The sequence below is a fragment of the Cyprinus carpio genome, chromosome B25 (assembly GCF_018340385.1).
Source record: "Cyprinus carpio isolate SPL01 chromosome B25, ASM1834038v1, whole genome shotgun sequence".
Lineage (NCBI taxonomy): Eukaryota > Metazoa > Chordata > Actinopteri > Cypriniformes > Cyprinidae > Cyprinus > Cyprinus carpio.
The window spans coordinates 13775624-13799047 of NC_056621.1; the positions used below are offsets into that span (position 1 = coordinate 13775624).

General features: G+C 35.3%; 2 protein-coding genes across 2 annotated transcripts; one reads left to right on the plus strand and one right to left on the minus strand.

Moving 5' to 3' along the window:
- Positions 1–961: 961 nt before the first annotated feature.
- LOC109064502 (guanine nucleotide-binding protein G(i) subunit alpha-1) lies at positions 962–11765 on the minus strand. Its single transcript, XM_042752677.1, has 9 exons — positions 11431–11765; positions 6693–6735; positions 6209–6350; positions 5943–6100; positions 4624–4752; positions 4199–4328; positions 3935–4088; positions 2029–2236; positions 962–1938 (listed from the first exon to the last, which is right to left on the minus strand). Exons 1-8 carry the CDS (start codon positions 11546–11548, stop codon positions 2046–2048), a joined length of 1065 nt encoding a protein of 354 aa, XP_042608611.1. The 5' UTR covers positions 11549–11765; the 3' UTR covers positions 962–1938; positions 2029–2045.
- Positions 11766–16693: 4928 nt separating this feature from the next.
- Positions 16694–23127, plus strand: LOC109064465 (muscarinic acetylcholine receptor M2-like). Its single transcript, XM_019081507.2, has 3 exons — positions 16694–16903; positions 20092–20946; positions 22277–23127. Exons 2-3 carry the CDS (start codon positions 20124–20126, stop codon positions 22834–22836), a joined length of 1383 nt encoding a protein of 460 aa, XP_018937052.1. The 5' UTR covers positions 16694–16903; positions 20092–20123; the 3' UTR covers positions 22837–23127.
- Positions 23128–23424: the final 297 nt, after the last annotated feature.

Below are 23424 nucleotides of genomic sequence, written 5' to 3' on the forward strand. Positions count from 1 at the left end.
TTGTTATACAAAACATTTTCAAACTCTTATTTAAGTTTTCTGACTCATTTTGGCTATATGGTTATAGCCATACCTATTCATTTGAGTGTGTATGATTTTGTGTGTGTGTGTGTGTGAGTGGATGTGTCTGTTTTGCACTCTTTATGTTTTAGTGCAGTGATTCTCAAATCTGGCTCTTGAGATCCACTTTCCTGCAGAGTTTAGCTCTAACCCTAATCAAACACACCTGAGTTTGCTAATCAATGTCTTCAGGATCATTAGAAAATCACAGGAAGGTGTGCTTGATTAGGGTTAGAGCTGAACTCTGCAGGAAAGTGGATCTCAAGAGCCAGATTTGAGCATCACTGTTTTAATTTAACCCCTTCCTTGATGTTGATTTTGCACTCTAGATGTTTAGAGAGTTTCACCTATCCTTGCTATGTTCACATACAAAGTGCCATAAAACTCACCAAGTTTTATACCGTTCCAAATGCTACAATTTTTAAAATTTCAAAATATAAAAATTTTCGGTCAAAAGACCAAAGACTGCACAAGGATTAAGAAATGTTGCCTCGGCAATTCAATTAAATGTTTTTTTTTTTTTTTTTTTTACAAACCCAAGGCCCCTATAAATAAATCTTTGCACCAGTTTCCCATCAGTCCTAAAGTGTAACATAAATTCATTCAAATAATTTGCCTGCCTGTTTTACATGACCACAGCTGCCAATGGGAAACACGTTTCTGCCTTGTCCTGTCATCGCCACAAGAGTGCAGTGTGCTTCCATGCTTTTAACAACACTGTGTGACGCAAGTGCTCTTACTACACCATATTCCTGTTGGGGTATATTGATTTATGGACATCTCATACACTTCAAAAACCTCTATTTAAAGCAAAAACAAATGTGGTTTTTGTTAACATATGAGGGTGAAGGTTGCCATTAAAAAAAAAAAAGTGTTATGGAATGGAAAAAACTTGAAAATCTTATTTCAGGATGCTGTTATTTCAACAGCATTTTTATTAGCAAAATAGTGGATATTAGTCAACATTTGTTCCCATACAATGAGAACCTACATTAAAGCGATGTGAATTTTAAAACCATTTTAATTGATCATGTTACTATCAGAAAAGACTCCTACTGAGGGCTTCTGTATGACATTACATTGTACAGGTTGTCAAATCATGTATTATGTAACATGGGTATGTGAACCTAGTGCAAAAAGGAAAGTTTCACAGGAATTCTTTGGTCCCTTTTAATGGATTCAAAAATGGTTCCCTTTGATCAATAAAAAATCCAAAATGTTGACCTTTTGCCAAGTTCTCCATTAAAACAGTTCATGATTTGCAGGTGCAAAGGAACTAATTCATCAGCAAATTTCAGGCTCACCACAGTTTTTCCATCATTCCAATCACAGGCAATTCTGAAAACACACACACTGGTAATGACGGCTGCGCTCAGAACTAATCTGACATGCTTGGATTTTTCCCCATTGAATTCACAGCTCCCACAGGTGTTTGGTCTCAGAAATATCTTGCTTTCATAGTCTAGACTACTACTGAACAGATGAAAGCTGTGTGGATATATATTAACTGGCTCTTATTTAACATAGCTGTAGTTGGGGGGGGGCACTGCAACATTAACTGCAAGGCACATGACCTTAAAGACAGAAAGCGACAGAATGATGTTCCCAAAATCCCACTGAATGAAAAATACCCTTAAAAAGGACTGTAAAATGTCTAAAAACTGTGAAAAACTCCAGCAACAATTACAGTTGTACAAATATTTTACACAAAATGCTCTTTTTTTTTTTTCTTTCCCTAAAACGCACTAAAAAAATTCTTAAATGTTGGGAGAACATAAATATAAAGTTAAGAAACGCATTCAACATTCAGGTTCATGGTTGACCTTCCTCCTGCTCTGGTTCTCCCAAAGATTTCACATCAGGCCACTCGCAGTCACACTGTGAAAGGGAACATTTAATAAATAAACAGTTTTACCAAAATCATGTTGTTGAATGAATTAAAAGTGAATCTGTTGTGCTGCTCCTCACCAGCGAGATGCCTTGTATTAGAAGAGCCCACAGTCCTTAAGGTTGTTTTTGATGATGACGTCAGTGACTGCGTCAAAGACGAACTGCACGTTCTTGGTGTCGGTGGCGCAGGTGAAGTGAGAGTAGATCTCCTTGGTGTCCTTCTTCTTATTCAGGTCCTCAAACTGACACTGAATGTAAGCGGCCGCGTCCTCATACGTGCTGGATCCTGTAGAGAAATTCACACAATTAATATTGAGGAATACACAAAGTATATTAAGTCATAAATTAATATATAATTTATATTATTTCATAATATTATAAGGAGAAATAGTATTACTACATTTTCTATAACATATCTCACTTTCTCTACTATTTCTATATTAAACTAATTCAAAATATTAATAGTATCTCGATATTAAAGGTGCAGTAGGAGATCTCGGAAAATGCTAACTTTAGCCGGATAGCACTGAAAGCGAACGTCCCACCCTCCCTGTAAATCGCTGTCCAAAGCCACGCCCCCTAAACGCACACACAGACCAGACTGAACGAGTGTTTTGATTGGACGAACATTTCTTGGTCCAACAGGATATATAAATACACTTAGACCACTTAACTAAGTGACTGCTATCGGGACATGAAGAGACTTTCAACCAGCATAACAAAAAGTGTTTCTGAAGGCAATCCCCTATTGCACCTTTAAAATAATACTGATATATACACATCTATAATATATACTATTTTAGGCATGTGTTATTTTAGTATCATTGGTATAAAATTCTATTTACATTTTATTTTTAGATTTTCTCTTCAATTTTAAACTTAATTTTGTCTTGTCATTTTTAGTAGTATTTGGATCGTCAATATAGTTTTTATTCATCTTTATTTCAGTGTAATCTTATTATCTTAAGTTATTTTAGTAAATAATTTTTAAAATGAAATGTTGGCAACTAGCTGAAAAAAAAAAAAAAAAAAAAAAAATTATATATATATATATATATATATATATATATATATATATATATATATATATATATATATATATATATATATATATATATATAATAATTTTTTTTTTTTTTTAGGGCTGGAGATGTTATAGTCAGATGAATTAATTACGGTGAAAAATAACACTTTAAAATTAACACATTTAATGTATTTGCCCCACCCCAGACCTACGTGGGTCATCTGACATTTCATACAGCTGATTGATGACAGATATGAGGCAGGGCAACAACTCACTGCATGTTGAAGCCTAGAGAATGTAGTTAGAATGTCCCTAAAAATTCAAGATACGAGGCAAAAATTCCCATTTGAGCTTGTCTCATATTTACATCATATAGTTTAGCAATAAGTGCAATATCACATGAGTGCTGCACGAGTGCTAATGTGATAGCCTACTGATCTTATACAACAGTTCAATAAATAAGAAGTGAATATTGTGTTACTTTAGACACAATATCAGGGCTCCAGACAAAAAAATTGAGTAAGAAGCCAAAAAAACTTAAGACGCCAAATAATGTTTTTAGGTGCCACAGAATAAACGTGTTTATATAGAATATATTCTATTATTATTATTTTACATTTTAACATTTCAATCATACTGTCATGTGTTTAGGTCTCATCTTTTATAGCATTTTAATTCATCTTGTAGATGACCTGGGAACTAAGGGTCACTTAAAGTGGGAACTAAATGTCTTTTCCAACTTGAAATATACAGTCACAAAAGAGTATGTGTAAAAACTTTTTAACAAAATATTTCTTGCTGATGCTACTTTTTGTAATGTCTATTTGATGCTTTACATAACAACGACTTTGTCTTATTTGTCTATAATACACAATATTCTATAAAACACTATAAAGTATTACTGTACAAACTGAACTTAAAATAAATAACTAGGAATCAGGAATTTTTAGCTGTTCATACCAGTATACTCTGGGAAACAAATAGTAAGCGGACTTCTTTTGATCTTTTCGTCAAACAGATCCTTCTTGTTGAGAAATAGGATGATGGAAGTATCCGTGAACCACTTGTTGTTGCAGATGCTGTCAAACAGCTTCATACTCTCATGCATTCGGTTCTAAAAGAAGAGAAATAAAGCACTGTTTGGGAGGAACTTTAAAAGGCAAAGTTTCTGTTTCGTGATGCACTTGATGCTGATACTGAAAGAGATCTTGTTTGAGGACTCACCATTTCCTCATCTTCAGCCAGGACGAGGTCATAGTCGCTGAGAGACACGCAGAAGATGATGGCGGTCACTCCCTCAAAACAGTGGATCCATTTCTTCCTCTCAGATCTCTGGCCGCCCACATCAAACATTCTGAAAAGTACAGGAGATGTGGGTGGTGAGAAGCACTCTGGGAGAGTCACACTTAACGCAATGACATTTACTAGGAATTTTGGTAAATATTGGTTTAATCTATGTATGATTTTGATCAGACAAGCTTATCCAACAAAGACTATGATAAAAATAATGCATAAACAGATGACTCAAATAAAGCGGGCAGATGAATCATGCACGCATCAAAAGTCACTCTCAGAAAGAGTCTCAAAAAAAAAAGAAATATATATATATATATTTTTTTTTCAGTTTAAGCGTGGATGGCAATACTCACTTGAAGTGAAGGTCCTTGAAAGTGAAGTGGGTCTCTACAATACCAGTTGTCTTCACCCTGGTCCTCAGGACATCTTGCTGAGTTGGGACATAGGAAGAACTGGATATTCTGTCTAGGTCATTCAAATAGCTAGAGAGGGAAATACACAGTTCAGCTGATTAGAAAGTTATTCAAAATCTATTTAATGACTTTAAGGTGAAATTATTTCAACAGGTTGCATTATGGGCATCCCGAGTTTGAATCCCGGCTCGAGGACCTTTCCCGATCCCACCCCCCTCTCTCTCCCCCACTTCGCTTCTTGTCAGATCTAAACTGTCCTATCATAATAAATGGCAAATAAAAAAGAAATCAGCAAAAAAAAAAAATACAAAAATTGGCATTTTTAACCAGTTCATTTCTGTGACTTTAAATCAAATAAATTATCAGGTGAATTTGATTTAATACAAATGAACCAAGGGTCTGATTTTCTAGATGTTTGAGGGGTTTTTTTTCCAGATTTTTAAAAATGTGTATTTTTTTTTAACACTCAATACGTTGTTATTGCATGTGTATTATAACGTACTACAATATTGAGGTCCCGATAGTTGCCACTATTTGCAATAAGCAGTAAAAATAGCAGAAAAACCTGCTATTTTAGAGTAGTGTAAATAGACTCTATAGCTATGTGCACTTAGTGTAAACAGCATCTAATTGCATTGTACAATCTCATGAATAATTGCAACCACAGTTAATACATTATAACAGTTCAATTCATTATTATACTATGCATTATAATTATTTACAGCTAGATATATTACACAGTATATTATGAATAATTATAAGGCATCATACCCTTTAATAACCCTTTATAATACATAAATGCTTTAAGGAAAGTGTTCCCATGTAGACTTCTTTCAAAAACATTAAAATAATCTTACTGACCCCAAATTTTTGAAGAGCAGCATACATTCCTTCTAAATTTGATTTGCTAGACACATCTCATTTTTATTATGTCATAAAATTGTCTATTGTGAATATGTCTTATTCATCTGGGTTGTATGCAAAAGGTAAGGGTTCACAGCATGCTTGGAGAACACAGGACAAATTTGCATTTTTGAAAAGTTTGCATAAAGGATATTTGAATCATGGACCATAATGGATGGAATAACGTCAATAATAACTCAATGTAAATGCAATGTCCACACACAGTGCACAAACCATTGACGTGTTCAGCAGCCACAGTGGAAATGGAGCTGGATTATGTGGAGAGCGCAAAAGTCATTATGTGGGAAACGGGCTGTGCAGCAAAGAAAAAAAAAAATGGCAAAAAAGACACTCACTATGAAGCCGAGTCATTGAGCTGGTACTCTCTGGAGCGACTGAAGCAAGCCTGAACGCCGCCATCCTTCCACAGGCGCTGGATGATTCCTGACAGCTCGCTCGTCATGTATCCCTCATCTGCAGAGCCGGCCAGCACAAACAGCTGCCTTGCGTCATCCTGCAAAACAGCCAATCAAAAGCATCTTGATTTCCTTTGATGCTTTAGCATTACAAAAATAAGTTACCTGCATTTAACCCTACTTTACATTAAAACAGCAGCACTTACAGCCCGCCCAGGATCCGCAAAGTCAATCTTCAGGCGGCCCATGGCCCTTATGATGGCAATGATGGACTGGATAGTGTTGCTGTAGACCACGGCTCTGAACTGTTTGCACTCTTCCTCTGAGTAGCCTGCTTCATGGATGATCCTGTGGGAGACAAGACAATGGCATTAATTCAAGTAATAAAGCTAATAGTTCCTGGCAAGTATATTGCGAATATAGACCGTGCTGAGGCAAAAAAACAAACAAACAAACAAAAACACCTTAAAAGTGAAGATATATCCCTACACCTGCCCTGTTGCTTAATTCTAATGACTCTGAGAATGTTTAAAATGCTTAAAAGCTATAAAAGTCCCTTAATTAACCATGTCCATAATCAAAGGATTATGTACTTCACATTTTATTTAAATAAACACTGCTATCTCTTACATCCTGAGTGATTTCTAAACCGTACGAAACTAGGATGACATAATAGGGGTTGAAACTTACTTCATCTGTTTGACAATTGTACTCTTTCCAGATTCACCAGCCCCTGCAAGAGAAAGAGCGAGCGTGTTAGCCAGATGGACACACACCCAAAAATTCCAGATCCTTCCTTGCTCCATAAAAGAGTATGAGGATCTGACTCTGAAGGATCAAGCATTCGTGGCTTCTGCCAGCTCAGCAGAAGTATTTGTTGGTATCAGATTGAGCAGAAGGTTCCTTTGATTTCACCACAAGTAATAACTGGGTGGGGAGGAGACATTAACAACTTAAAACTTGAAATGTGCATCCTTGCCACTCATATGATGACAAACAAGTGATATAAAAATATAGGGAAGTGGGGGGAAAAACTGATGTCATGGGAAACGGCCCAAACCAACAATCTCCGAAACTGAGGCTATTTAGCCTCATTAAGTGGATATTTCACTCCCTTGTATGTTAACAAGAGGAATAAAAGCAACTGGCTTCAACAGTCAGCAGTGATGTGAGGAAGTGTGTAGGTGATAATCTTAATGGATTAATTAAAAGTCACCTCACTGTAATGGGATTACAGACAGGCTTTTGTAAACAGATTAGCTATATGTTAAGATGAGTATGTCGGCGCAGGCAGCAGACAGCAAATATAAGAATCAAAATCTTTAGAATCGGTTACTTGAAATGAGGATTTCAAACTGAGCTCCAATGATCCCCAGAGGGTCACAAAGGGGGAATGCAGAAAATGAAGGGGGGTTGATAAAAAGATGATTTAAGGCTGTCAAATAGGGCTGGGCGATATATCGCATGCGATTGTCACGCGCATTTCGTCAGTAAAGCCGGTTCCCTGATTAGCGGTAAATTGCCATCACCTGCTTTCAGATGGAGCGGCATTTAATAGACAGAGCTGTAGATCACTGACAAGCTACACAATATCGCGTTCATTATCGAAGGCGATTCATCTGCGATAATGAACACGATATTGCGTAGCTTGTCAGTGATCTATGGCTCTGTCTATTAAATGCTGCTCCATTTGAAAGCAGGTGATGGCGATTTAGCGGTAATCATAGAACCAGATTTACTGACTAGATGTGCATGATCATATCGTTTCGCTATATCCCACACCCACACTCAAAAATGTTAAAAAAAACTGTAAAAATAAAATACACACACATTTTAAAAAAAAACACAATATATAAAAAAATTTTGGACACTATGTTTTTGTTTTATTATCTTCATAAGAAATGTTATGCTCACTAAGGCTGCATTCATTTGATTGAAGTAAAAACAGTAATACTGTTAATATTGCGTAGCATTATATTATTATAATTTAAAATAACTGCCTTTTACAAGGCATTTAAAAGTATAATTTTTTCCTGTGTTGGCAAAGCTGAATATTCACCATCAATACACCAGTTTTCAGTGTCACAGGATCTTTCAAAAATTATTTTAATATTCTGATTTTATGCTCAAGAAACTTTCTTATTATCAAAGTTTAAAACCATTGTGCTGCTTAGTTTAATAAGTTTAATCTTTTGCAAAATTTATAACATCCTTGCTGAATAAAACTTAATTTCTTTTTTAAAAAGACCCTAAAGAAATAACTAGTGCTGTCAAACAATGTGTGTTTTCAATTTAAATTCTGCCATTTCAGAAAAAGGCTAGCTGGTCTTTAATTTACCTACATTCAGGAAAATATCAATACTCCCATACACTTCTCCGCCTTCCGTGAGACTGGAGTTCATCCGTTCAATGAGCGAACGTTTCAATTAACCAGGACGTCTCTTTATCTTGGTCCCAAAGCACAAACACAGCAATTAGGCCACATCAGCATCTCTCACACAGATTGAAACCCTACCGCAAGAGACCAAACACAAGAGCACTGCATTTACACCAGAGACCCCCACAAAACTCCCACATCACTTGATGAAAGGCTTGCGGCACTTAATGTTCATCCACACCATTAATCGTCCTCCAACAAAAACCATAATGCTTCCTCAAATATATCAAAGCGTTCATAAAAATTAATCAATAGTTCCAGTTGTCAAAGAATTTAAAAATTTTAAAGATTCAAAATGTGAATTTCAAATAATTTTGCAGGCAAAATACATTGACTTTAATTGAAAACCTCAATTTGAAAATTGGTGAATTTTGCACAAATTTCTCCCCACAGATTTCACATCGTGTTCGAGTTTTTCATGCAAATTAGTGATGCTGACCAACAACTGCATGCACTGTACTTCACAGAATCTACATTTTTGACAGTTGAAAATGGACTTCTTGTTGACTAGGCCTACATTTCGTAAATGTATTACCAACATATTACCAACAAGACTGCAGACACTGAAATTTTGCAAAATTTCAGAAAAATTCTGCCGCCAAAAAATGTATCATTCTCTGTCAAACGTGTGGCAATAAATGCATCTGTTTGTCAATGCGATGAATTTTCGTGAAAACTTATGCATCGCGAAATGTTTCACCCTTATGCTAAATTTCAAATCGTACAGATTATATTTTTAAATTATGCCCACAAAATTTAGCAGAGCAATGCTTTATAAATCCTTTCGAAATGAAACCTTTCAAACTGAAGCTAGAAAACTGTTTAAGATGGTGGGCCAAACCCGTTGCTTGGGTTAGGGCTGGGTTTAAATCCTTAATCATAAGCATTAGCAATTATATAGATGCTTGCTTTATTCTAAGATGTATCAATCCAAGTTTCTGATGCCACACACTGAATTTGACTCCCAAAGCACTGGTTTCACCTTTTGTTTGGTCTCCTGCGGCTGCGTTTATGATGCTGTAATTTGAACTGGCTCTTTGGTTCCTAGGCAACCAACAACAACTGCATGAGACGCACGATAAACACGCTCTATATCGTAAAGACATGCTCATCTTCACGGTATTACAACATTTTGATATGCATTTGTGATGCTCATTGACTTTTGTGACACAAAAAAATTCTTTGAATAACCAGCCATGAAGGTACTTTCTCTTCACAGCAGTGGATTTATTCTTAGTAACAACAACCCTGGCAGTCACCATTTGTCCCCTCTATAGTCTAAACAGGAACTCCAGCCTGTTTTACAGCAGGCGCTGGGACATATGCTGTTGATCCGCAATGCCAAAAAGCAAACAAACCCAAGAAAGGCGGCACACAGAGGGCGTATAATGAATCAGCACATAGGGGGAATCCAGTTAATTAGATATTTATATGCCAATTACCTAAAGTTTGATGGCGTAAGGGCAGGTTTTATGTCCTCTGACAATTTACACAGCAAGTAAAGGAGGGGCCAATGGGAAAATGGACAATAAAATGATAATTAAATGGCCAGATCCAAGCAAAAAAAAGTTGACCATGATTGTTTGCAAGGGAACTGGCACACCAAAGCTCTTTGAAATGAATAAAACTGCATGTAAACGGCACCAAGTGCTTCTTTTTAGGGAGCTTGTGACATTTCTGTAAAACAAATAGTATGTTTAAGTTGCACACACCATCGATAATCAAAAAAAGCAAACAAATGTTTCAAGCACCACAAGCGAATAAATTGTTCGGCTTCATTACTCACGGTCCACAAAAAAAAGCTCTCGCACACAAATACAGGAAAAGTACCACAGAAACATATGCAAAACCGGAATCGGAAACTGAGAAACAAGTGGCCTCTATGTAAATCAATGAATTAACAAGCTGACTGCTTTAAGATAACAGAAGAAAAAACTACAGATATTGTTTACAATATGCAACTCCATTAAACTCCATTATTGCACATTTGAAAATTTTATAGCCAACAGCAAAATTTATAGGACTTATATAGGATATATATATATTATATATAATATTTATATATGATATATATATATATTATATATATATATATATTTTATATATATATATATATATATATATATATATATATATATATATATATTATATAATATATATTATATATATATATATACACACACAAACATATTCTAAAGGGGATAACCATGGTCTAAATGCAAATAAATAAGTGAATATGTGATTAAATAAAATTAACAATATCTGCTGATTACATTTTTTATATATATTTATTCTAGATTATTTAAGAGCTGTGTGTTGGAAAACCTACATAAGTAATAAATCGAATGAATCACACATTCAAATGTAGGACTTTCCAGACTCGTGATATTTCTAAAATCACCAGGACCACTTTTTAAGCCCATCTAGCATCATCCTCTCCAGTTTACCCCAAGCAAGCACCCAGCAGGACCCTCCGTATGCACAAGCTCATTTATCATAATCGGATGAGGTTTAGGGTAATCTATCAGATCCATCTCAGTAAATCAGGCAGTTCGGATTAAATTAGATTAAACTAGTCTTTTGTTGGCTGGATTAGCAGAGAGCCGTTTGCGTCTAACTGGCCACTCGGCGAATATGCAAACCAGTACTTTTATTTGGTCAAAGCCAAAATAAAAAAGACAGAAAACAGGCAAATAAAACCCCTTACGCGAGAATTCCGTCTCTACTGTAAAGAAACATAAACTAAACTCTTAAAAGCAGTGTTAAATGACTCGAGCGGTACAGTTCACTGAGTGGATTAGCTTCGCATGCTAGCCGAGACACCAGCGCGGTACGTTAACTACGGAAAGAAAAGTTTCAAGCGTCCATAAATATGCACTTGACTTATTTATTCTCCACTGAAATATTGAATCCAGTGCCCAGATGTCTAATAGTTGCCGTTAAGTGCACTTTAATGGTCTTGTTCACTCACTAGCGGAGCGGCTAACTCACCCAGCAGCAGCAGCTTGACCTCTCGCGACGCTCTCTCTCCATCATCGCGCAGGTTTTTGTCAATCATTTTACTCCTCTCCTGGGCGCTCTTGTCGTCCGAGCTCAGGGTGCACCCCATCTTTCTGGAGATTCAAACGCTTTCGAACGATAAAAGAAGTCGAAGAAGCGAAAAAATGCGAGGAAGAAAGAAATATCATGCACTAATGGTTTAACGTTATTCTTTGACGTAGCCACCCCGACGTCTCACGCCCAACTCTCTCTCTCTCTCTCTCTCTCTCTCTTTCTCTCTCTCACACACACTCACACAGCGCGCAGTCTCTTCAAACTCGAGTTTTCCCTGCGCTGGAGTTTCTCAAATTAAAACACACTCACACAGCGCGCAGTCTCTTCAAACTCGAGTTTTCCCTGCGCTGGAGTTTCTCAAGTTAAATAAAGGGTGTCCGTAATCAGTCGAGTGCCTTGACGGCCATGGTTGATTAAGAATAACCTGAAAATTGAGTCATTAACGCCCAGTCTCACGCTCCGCGTCGCCCACTGCTGTTAAAGTAGCGCACAGATCGCTGGAGTTTCCTGTTTCTTTTCATGCATAAATCCCCCTCCTCGGCCGCGCGCCTGGAATCCACGCTCCCGCGCACACGCGTGTACGCGAGGGTGCGCGCATTTTGATCCCAGGTTGCTCTGAAGTCAGATTTTTAGTGTTTACTGTTCAAAAAAAAAATTGCGGAGAAAAAAATAATAATTTCTGATGCCACAGCATTTCTACGCTTGCCTACACATGCATAATATTTTCATAATATTTTGTTTTGTAATTATTTGGATTTATTTACATTACGTATAATAGTAGTTATTTATTATTTAATGAAATGTAAATAATTCTTTATTTTATTTTCACGATTTATATATTAGTAATTATATATTTATTTTAATACAAATCATAATATTTATTTGTATTTTTGTGTTTATTAAAATAATTTAGGCATTAACAGTTATATATTATTTAATTAATGACATTTCTGAAAAGCTTAATAATATTTAAATAAAATACATTATTAAAATACTTAATAAAATGCATCATATTTTATTTTATGTATTTGTTTTCATTTTTTACATTATATATTAATAATTATATTTTATTTCATTAAATTTCTGATAAGCTTAATATGCTTTGAAATACTTAATATTGCTTATATATTATTTATTTGTAATTCTTTAATTTATTTACAGTACATTATATATTATATATTTTTTATTGTATACTTATATGTTAATTATTATTTATTGTTTATTTATTGTTATATATTGTTTATATATTTTCCTTTCTTTTTCTGAATTTCATGCCAATCAAACTGTTTTAGCTGCACTTTAGATATAATTTCAATTGAATTTAACAATAAAATCTCCCTTTAATTAATATCCTCACAACAGTGTTTAAAACAATTCTACTACATTGTTTCACAATTTTATTTATTTTTATTTATTATTTATTTATTTATTATGTCTGCATAGGTGGGTGAATATGAATAATTTATGAAGGAAATGGCTCCATTTGGTGAGATGAATGAGGCCACATCTGGTCGGTCGGGTCACAAGTCTAACCATATTCAAACAGATTCAGATTTAGGAGATTTTCTTATAGGTGGCACATAACCATACAAAAAAAATCAAAAGATGAGCTCATACATAAGCTTTAGAAATATTATCATAGCCAGCCTTATTATTTTACATACTATTTAAATTTCAAATGTCATGAGCATGCAAACCAACGAGCAAAGTTTCCCCACATATCCGTGACTACTGTATTTTCCTAAAGAACCACAATGGAAGGCAGGGAGCATTCAATCCATTTAAAATGAGAGTAATCATGGCGACTGAACATTCATTACACTGATTTATAGTGCCATTCATTGTTGTGACTGTAGAATATACATAGAATTACAGACTAGTTTTAGTTCTAGGCAAAACTCACTTTTGCATTTGTGCAGCCATGAAAAACTGTAAGACGGCCCATGGAAAAGTCATCATTAACCTTTGTACTGAGGCTTTACATGTATCTTATAGGGTTAGTCATCTAAAAACAAGGGTAGGATGACTTTTATATGAATGTATTCATAGTATAAACAAAATATATGAATGCTACTACAGTCCATTGAAACAATATTTTAAAAAGTAAATTGAAAATTTTAAATAATATTTTGCACTAGGATTGGTGTGTATGCATTCTAGTTCAAAGTTTTCCTCGAATCAGTTTTGTTCAATATTTTATTGTTAAAAACAAAAGAAGCTTGCGTTTTCGTGTCTTTTAATGAAATACTAAATAATAAACTAATTATATTTGAATTAATAAAGAGACACAACACATATTTTGCACTGAAAATGACGGGGTGCAGTAATCTCGTATGTGTTTTTATGATAAATGCTAAAGTGGTGAGATGAGACAATAGAACAGAGATAGCCTAATTGTTGTTTCTGCAGCGTGGTGAGACTTGTTAAGCTTGGGCACTGATTGCTTGCTGTGCTGCTTGAATGTAGAGACACTGCTGAGACAGGACCTGAGGGGATAAGTGTGCGTATGTCAGTGTTTGTGATTACATTGTGCTTATCTTTGCAATAATTTTATTTAAATGAATGATACGTTTATGCACTAAATTCAAGCTTCATGGTCGTTTTGTTAGGATTTTGCTGATTTACCTTTGTTCTCATTTCTCACAAAGCTAACTTTGGAAAAAGATTTTACAGTAATTGAGATTCATTTTACATGGCAGACAATACTCTGCTCAGCAGTACCACCAAGCGGCTGATCACTGCAACAGCATGGAATAGGTCTTACTGATCAAACACAAAATAATAATAATAATAACACCAAAACAAAAAAAAATGTATAATCATTCAGGACATTAAATCATACTCACAATGACCTGAATACTTTTCTTCTATGATGAACATGTTAGCAATGTAGTATAATACTAATAAAGGTAATATAGAAATAATAACAGAGACATAAAGCTTTGATAAATTTTAAAGCTTTATTGGTTATTATAATTATCATCATCATTATTTTTTTTAAAGCACATTTGTTGTAAAATATTTTTACATTAAAAAAAGAAACAATAGTGCGGCATTTGTCAGTGTGGGATAACCAGCATGCAGTATATTTCAGCAACAGTGTCAGTAGGACAGTCTTCCTATGGTCTGGTGGCACTGGGGAATGTACAGTATTAACAGGACCTGAGAGTGGGTTTTGTCTCTTGGTACTTGTGATGAGATGTTTGACAGAACCTTCTGACGACAGATGTTTTCACCGGGATGCTGTAACTGCTCACAGCAGCCCGAGCCCAAATTATTCAGCAGAAAACCACCAAAAGAGCAGTTCTGTGGGAGAAGGGATTTATTATAACCTCCAGCCTATTACTGTTGTTAGATAAATAAATAAACAGACAGATAGATGGATAGATAGATTTTGCAAAGTGGTGTAGGGGTAAAGTTTCTGACATTATAAAATCAATGTATTCAAACAACAAATGTGCAATCCGAATTGGCAACAAACATACAGAAATCTTCACCCAGAAAAGAGGAGTGCAGCAGGGCTGTAGCCCGAGTCCAGCGCTGTTCAACATTTACATTAATGAATTAACGGTGCAGTTGGAACAGTCTACAACCCTTGGACTCTCTCTACAAGACAAAAACATCAAGCTTTTGCTGTATGCAGATGATTGAGTGCTGCTGTCATCCACCACACAGGGACTACAGCAGCCCCTGGACCTGCTGGACAACTAAAAGCACAACTTAAACCTCAAAAAGACAGACATTATGGTCTTTCAGAAAAAGCCAGATGTCAGGAACACAGACACCAGTTCAGTCTAGGCAGCACCGCCCTAGCACACACGCTGCAGTACACTTACCTCTGCCTGATCCTCACTGCATCAGGGAGTTTCAGTTCGGCAGTGAATGCTCTCAAAGATAAAGCTCGAAGAGCTCTATATGCAATCAAGAAAAAATCCAAAATACTGAAATACCGCTTCCAATTTGGTGTAAATTCTTTGATAGTGTGATTCAGCCCATAGCGCTGTATGGAAGTGAGGTTTGGGGTGCATCAGAGCTACACTAGATGGGACATACATCCAACAGAAGTCCTACACACAGAATTCTGCAAAATGATTCTAAAACTACAAAGAAAAACACCCAATAATGCATGTAGGGCAGAATTAGGCCCATTGATTTCCATTGATTATTAATATGCATAAAAGATCCCTTAAATTCTGGATGCATCTTAAATCAAGTCCCACAGAATCGCTACATTTAAAAGCAGTTCTGAGACTTACTAACCTTACTAACTCTACTAACACTATCCAGTCTCAAACCAGCACTGCTTCTCATCCGAACATCAAAATAAATCACATTATCAGACAATCTAAAAACACATATCTGGAACATTGGGACCAGGAAACTAAAACACAAAGTAAATTACAATTCTATCAAACTCTAAAATCAAATTATGAATTGGAAGATAATCTCCAAAGTGTCAGAGACACAAAGCAGAGACAGATCCTGACCAAGTACAGCCTCAGTGAGCACAGTTTAGCCATCAAGACCGGCAGACACAGAAAGAGCTGGTTACCCAGAGAGCAAAGGGTGTGTGCTCACTGTCAGACAGGAGAGATCAAGAAAGAGACGCACTTCCTCCTTCACTGTCATAAATACATACCCATAAGAAACCTCTACTTCAACAAATTTACCTTAACTTTATAAAGAACTTTACAGCCATTCCTGAAACAGAACAAATAAGAGAGAGACAGCAGGTGAATGTGTATTATGTCTGACCTCAGTGTGTTACCCTACTGTCCACCACAGCGATCCTAAGTATGTATTTGTGTTTCTATGCAAGTTAAAGACTGTGGTATCTAATGTTCACATGTTCTAATTTGTTACAGTTTAATACTTCTAATATGTTATAATATTCCATTCTATTATTGATCGATAGATAAATACATAGACAGACAGACAGATAGATAGATAGACAGACAGACAGACAGACAGATAGATAGATAGATAGATAGATAGATAGATAGATAGATAGATAGATAGACAGATAGATAGATAGACATACAGCTAGACAGACAGACAGACAGACAGACAGACAGACAGACAGATAGATAGATAGATAGATAGATAGATAGATAGATAGATAGATAGATAGATAGATAGATAGATAGATCATTTTAACATTTGTTCCGTTCATGTTTAAGCTCTACCACGCTCCTTATGGTTCACTGGGCTTTCATGTAGGTGTGTTTAGAGCCCACCCTCACGTTTACACACTCATAGAGCTCATTTACAGACTGTCACTGCAGAGAACAACAGACAGACAGATAGACAGCTCACCCTGATCCTCACACAAGACAGTTGCTTTTGACAATCATCTGCACCCATAGAAGATATGACTGGACAATGAAGGACATCTGACTGCAGAAATAAGGTATTAGATAATTGGTAGTACTAATGCCGTTTTTTTTTTTTGTTGTTGTTATTTTTATGATTTGAGCTTTTTATGATTTGAGCTGATTTGAAGTTGAGCCATCACATATGAAGTCACATGTTGCCATGTGTTTTATGACAACATGTGTATGCTAAAGTAATATTTGAGCATTACCATTTACTTTGCACTTCATAAATGCTTTATTGTTTAAAATTAATATTGTTTAACTATTTTTTAGAGAATAACAGTGAAAATGTTGATGTTTCATTACTGTTTTGAATTTCATAATTGTTTTACTGTTTAAATTTAGCTGAAAAGTCTATAACAGTTTACAATGTGACAACTTAGCCCTATATAGGTTCTCTATTGGGGCATGTTGTCACAAAAATGTACATATTTGTACTGTATTTTTTATATGTATGTATATATATACATATTTTTTTCTTCTTCTGCCTGCACAATAATGGTTGAAGTATGTGCCTATGCAGAAAGTGATTTTCAAAAACTAACCTACCATGTGACACTAGAGTAACAATTGTGACAACTAGCCCCATGCTGCCCTAAACTATAAAACAAATATGTAAAGAATTTCAGAAGCTAAACACACATAAACATACACACACAAACTAATCTAAGGTACAAATTGTATCACTGGTGCTAAGATTGCTGTTCTTTGTCACAGCACTGAGATATTTCCCACATGGCTGTGCTGTATTGCCCCTGGCTTTCTAACAAGAACTTGTGGCACCAGCTAGAAGGGTGAAGATGGGTGACTGAAATCAGCACAATCTTAAAATAAAGAATGAATATGTATGTTTTCACAATTTAACACCTTCCATCTTGATATTTTGCTCTGTCCTCATTGTTTTTGCCAACAAGAACTGGTCTCCGAGAAGTGAGCAAATGTGACAGCACATTAGTGCTATTATTAATCTAACTTAAAACAGCAGACAAATACCAAGAGCTTCAGTAATATGTTGTACCATATTGACATTATTCATATTAGATTAGCTCATAATGTCATTTATACTTCAAAGAGAATATAAAACACACCAGCACACATCCTCAGCTTTATTCTTTATTCTGAGAGTGATGGTGACCAGACCCCACTATATCTACTCTTAACAAACAGAATAGGCCATTCACTTTTGAGAACAGTAGTTAAAACAAAACCTCAGTCACTCTAAATCAACCCAAACTCTCATTGACAGAGTACATATTTGCTCAGGAGCTCACCTATAAGAACGACATATACCATCTGTTTGCATTATATAAAATTTAAATCATATATAGCTCCGCCCGTGATGACTTTACAAAGAGCTGCTTAGTTAGCAGTAACAGATACTGCTAAAAAAAACATGGTAAAGCATGCTACAAAACAGAAGCAACACCCTAGAAACCACAGAGTAACATGCTAAACACCAACCAGAACACCCTAGCAACAACCTAGCAACCCTCTACAACACTTAAGAAACCACAAATCAACACATCATCAATCACATACTGTAGTAACATGCTAAAAAATTGAATATCTTTGCAAGCACATAGCAACAACACAGCAACCACATAGTAACATGCTAAACACCACCCAGAACACCATAGCAACACCATAGCAACCCTCTAAAACACTTAGCAACACATAGCAACACCCCAGCTCATCCAGACTGGGAGACCAGCTAAAACCAGCTACTGCCAGCTTAAACCAGCTAAGACAAGGGAACCAGTTTAGGCTGGTTTAGCTGTTTTTAACATGCTAACATGTTTTCATCAAACCCTGTTAAATCTAGTTGTTGAGAATGCAGTTTTTGGTGCTGATCCAAGCTGAAGTGTGAAGTACAGTACATGCTGTTCTGTTAAAGCTAATGCGCTTATTGCTCCCAGAGGCCATCCTGGCTACAGTAAATGAGACATATGCTATTAGAATCCTTTCCTCCATGCAGCTACATTAAACTCTGTGTGATAATATCAGAGTCATGTTTTCCCTGCAGTATTATAACTCCCATCAATGTGAAGCTTCTCTCCTGTGCCTTAATGGAAATCTGGCAGCAAAGAGCCCAGCAAAACAATACAGATGTACTCTCTGTTTGAGAACGATGTTTGTCAAACAGACTCCATCCGCACACATGCACCCTAGTTCACTTTCCACACGGTACGGGCTGTAATATTCTGAACAATAAAAACAGGAGTGGCCTTTTTAACAGCGTTTTATGCATTTTAAAGAGAGCATTGATGTTTACTGAACAATGTATTGTATTTCTAATGTAGTAAAAAATGCAAGAAATATATAGTGGCCCAAAAAAAGTATTTAATCTATTGTTAATGAAATTAAATGAATTAAATACAAATTTAATAAAAAATAAATAAATGACCAAAATAAAAATAATGTTATTGAAAAAACTTGAACAAAAATAAAATGCATTTTATGACTTCAAAATAAATGTTTAGTTTTAGTTTTTAAAACAAAATATATTGAAAATTGAAAAGACTAATTGAAAACTTGTTATTTAGTGTTGTTATTGTTACTAAAATGAATAAAACATGTAATATTAATTGAAATAAAATGGAAGTAAAATATAAATATTAGAAGAAAAATTTAAAAACTTAAAATAGAAATGTTGTCTTGCCAACTATAAAATTATATTAAAGCTAAACTGAAATATTTTTGAAAAAAAGACCAAAATAAAAATATAATTGGAGAAACTGAAACCAAAATAAAAAGTATTTTATGACTTCAAAGCTAATTATAGTAAAAATGATTTGATAATATATATATATAAATAAATATATATTTATATATATATATATATACATATATATATATATATATATCTATATATTATATATATATATATATATAATAAATCATACTAAATATTTTGTAGTTTTAGTTATTGATACAAAATGTTTTGAAAATTGACAAAGACAAACTAAAAATAAACTTCAAAACTATAAAAATGTCTAAAGATCTAAGCATTTGTTTCCAGATGTAACTTTTTTGCCTTTAATATTCTTTTGCTATAATGTTCTTAATGGTTTTATCCTGTTGCTAACGCAGTTGCTAGAGTTTATTAAATGGTTTTATCCTGTTACTATGCAGTTTCTAGGGTACTTTGGGCCATGCGGTTGCTTACTGACCCAAGTAAAAGCATCTGTAAATGTAAGTAACAATATTCATTTTTATCCCTTAGGCTCTGATGTGCATGTCCTGTGATGAGGAAAGATGGAGATGTCCAACTTCACTCTTCCTCCAAACTCCAGCCATGCTAACAAGACTGACTCTTCCCTAGACAGTCCCTTCTCTCTTGTCGAGCTTGTTCTCATCATTCTCGGCCTGAGCACTTTAAGCCTGATCACAATTATCGGCAATGTGCTGGTCATGCTCTCCATCAAGGTCAACAGGAACCTCCAGACGGTCAACAACTACTTCCTGTTCAGTCTAGCATGTGCTGACTTGTTCATCGGCGTTTTCTCCATGAACCTGTACACTGTATACATTGTGACTGGCCGCTGGCCTTTAGGAGCTTTGGTGTGTGACCTCTGGTTGGCTCTGGACTACGTGGTGAGCAACGCCTCTGTTATGAACCTCCTCATCATCAGCTTTGACCGATATTTCTGCGTCACCAAGCCTCTCAGCTACCCGGCCAAAAGGACCCACAGGATGGCAGGCATGATGATCGCCGCCGGATGGATCCTGTCGTTCATTCTCTGGGCTCCGGCTATCCTGTTCTGGCAGTTCATCACGGGCAGCCGGACGGTTCCCGAGGGCGAGTGCTACATCCAGTTTTTCTCCAATGCCGTGGTGACCTTCGGCACAGCCATCGCTGCCTTCTACCTGCCGGTCGTCACCATGACCGTACTGTACTGGCAGATCTCCAAAGCCAGCCGCAGCCGCGTCCGAAGCAGAGACAACCGGAGAGTTTCTAGAGTCAGTAATGATGGAGTCCAGGCTGGACCCACAGCTGGGAACAGTACGGAGAGGAAGTCAATCCAAGCAGGAGAGGATATGGTCCTACGCAAGCAGAGGGCTTCAGATGCCACTACAGGTAAGTCATTCCAAATATTCTCATCATTCCAAACCTGGATTACTTTTTACTTCAGTGGGAAATATTTTGAAGAATGTTCACACTTTCTATAATGTTTCACACAATTTATATGCAAAGGCCAAGGGCCGTCAAGCTCCAAAAAAGACAAACATGTAGCATAAAAATATACCAGAAACTTTTTCAATTAGTGTTGTTATTGTTAACTAATGTTAGTTTAAAAAATATATCAGTTTAATAACATTTGTGTTGATTGAAATAAATCTGAAAAAAATCAAATAAAATATAAATATTAGGTAAAAAACCTAAACAACTTACACAAAAATTTGAAATTGCTTTGGCAACAGAAAAAAAATAAATAAACTGAAGTATTAAAATTCCTAAAACTAAAATAAATTAAGGCTAAGCAGGAATATTTTTTAAAGAACAAAAAAATTCTAAATAAATAAAATAAAAAAATAAAAGGTCAAAAACACATACAAATATTAAAACCTAAATTAAAATGATAACTAAAAAATGTCTCTAGTTCAAAATATAAAATACTATAATAGTAATAGTATATAATTATTACTAAATTAACAGTTTGGAAAGGACACTCAAATATGAACCCCTTTCTTTATTAATTATTTCTTAACTATTTTAATAATATGCATAGGAGAAAATAGTCATAGAACAAAAATAGCAGATATAATTTGTAACAAAAGTCAGGTACAGTAAAAAATAATAAAGGCAGCATAATAATAAACTTTTTATTAGATAGATAGATAAATAGACAGACAGACAGACAGACAGACAGACAGACAGACAGACAGACAGATAGACAGATAGATAGATAGATAGATAGATAGATAGATAGATAGATAGATAGATAGATCAAGAAAAATTAAAATATAAAGGCAGGTAAAATGTAAAAAAAAAAAGATTTTTAGTTACCTTGTTTGAAAATAAAATAAATAATTTCTAAAAAATCAAATAAAAGCTTCATAATACGAGTAATATATATAAAGCATCCATCTAATGTGTGTGTATTTTTTTATTGTTAAAAATCTTATTGTTAAAATATCAAAATCACTAAATGTCTTCAAAATCATTGATAAAATATTTTAAAATAATTATAAATTATAATTACAGAAATATTTTAAAAGACTGAAATTGAAGCTGCTAAGACATAACTACATTTATAATACTTTTATGGTCCTTTTGGGAGCTTGGCAGCTGACCATACACAGTCAATCACAAATATTATGTTCTTTTCCCAGTTTGCTAAATCAAATATAGCTAAATCTCATAATCATCAAAGACCTCACTGAAGATGTCTTGTACCCACCTGCAGGAGAAGAGCGTGAGAGTGAGAATGACTCTTTATCTGGAAGTGTGCTCGCTTCTTCCAATCAGAGGGATGACGAGGCCGTATCCATAAGCACTAACAGTGACATCAGAAGCCGTCAGAACCAATCAGCTCCGCTGGCCACAGGAAGTTGGGCCAAATTTACTTGCTTCAGAACAACATCCCAAAAGGACCTGCAAAACAGCTATAAACCCAACAGCGGAGCTCAGGACATGACCAACGGGAAGGAAAGGCTGAGTCTGGTGTCACATTATCAGAAGAGGAAGGGCTTATCATTGCGGGAGAAGAAAGTCACAAGGACCATTATGGCCATTCTGGTGGCGTTTGCAGTCACATGGACCCCCTACAATGTCATGGTGCTCATCAACACGTTTTGCTCTTCCTGTATTCCAAACACGATGTGGACCTTTGGCTACTGGCTCTGCTACATAAACAGTACGGTGAACCCAGCCTGCTATGCCCTGTGCAATGTCACCTTCAAGAACACCTTCAAACAGCTGCTGACATGCCAATACAGGAATATTCATGCCCCCAGAAAACATTAAGCTCTATGCACTTATAAACAGCTTCACTGACGATATCCAGAGTCTGGTAGTTTGGATCCGTTCCTGGGTTTGAAAATACCAGGCTTGTCCAAACTGTTGAAACATTTACATGATATTTCAGCAGCCAAATTATGAGGAGGACTGCTGAAAAGTAGCTGCGTTTTATTTCTTTGCATCATTAAAATACAAATATTGGTCATTTTCATTGGTGCCCTTCCAAGCTTCTTGCTAAAACATTTTATTACAAATTATATGTATAAAACACAGTACTGTTCCAAAAAAATGTTGAGGCACAACTGTTTTCAGCATTAATAATAAGACATGTTTATTGATCAGCAACTCTGCATATCAGAATGATTTCTGAAGGATCATGTGACACTGAAGACTGGAGTAATGATGCTGAAAATTCAGCTTTTTATCACAAAAATAAATTACATTTAAAAATATATTCAAATAAAAAAAGTGTTACTTTAAATTGAAATATTATTTCGCAATTTTATTGTATATTTTATACAAATTATATTTTAACCAGAGACCTCCGTTACAGTGCATGTATTTGGAAGAAAATCACATTCTCTTTCAATGTGA

Bases quoted from the DNA above. Each gene is read 5' to 3' on its own strand.
- LOC109064502 (XM_042752677.1), bottom strand. From the start codon at position 11,548: ATGGGGTGCACCCTGAGCTCGGACGACAAGAGCGCCCAGGAGAGGAGT. The intron at 6,101-6,208 runs GTAAGTGCTGCT...GCTGTTTTGCAG, and splicing joins TTGCGGATCCTGGGCGGGCT to GATGACGCAAGGCAGCTGTT. The intron at 4,753-5,942 runs GTGAGTGTCTTT...TTCCCTCTCTAG, and splicing joins CTCAATGACTCGGCTTCATA to CTATTTGAATGACCTAGACA.
- LOC109064465 (XM_019081507.2), top strand. From the start codon at position 20,124: ATGGAGATGTCCAACTTCACTCTTCCTCCAAACTCCAGCCATGCTAAC. The intron at 20,947-22,276 runs GTAAGTCATTCC...ACCCACCTGCAG, and splicing joins GGCTTCAGATGCCACTACAG to GAGAAGAGCGTGAGAGTGAG.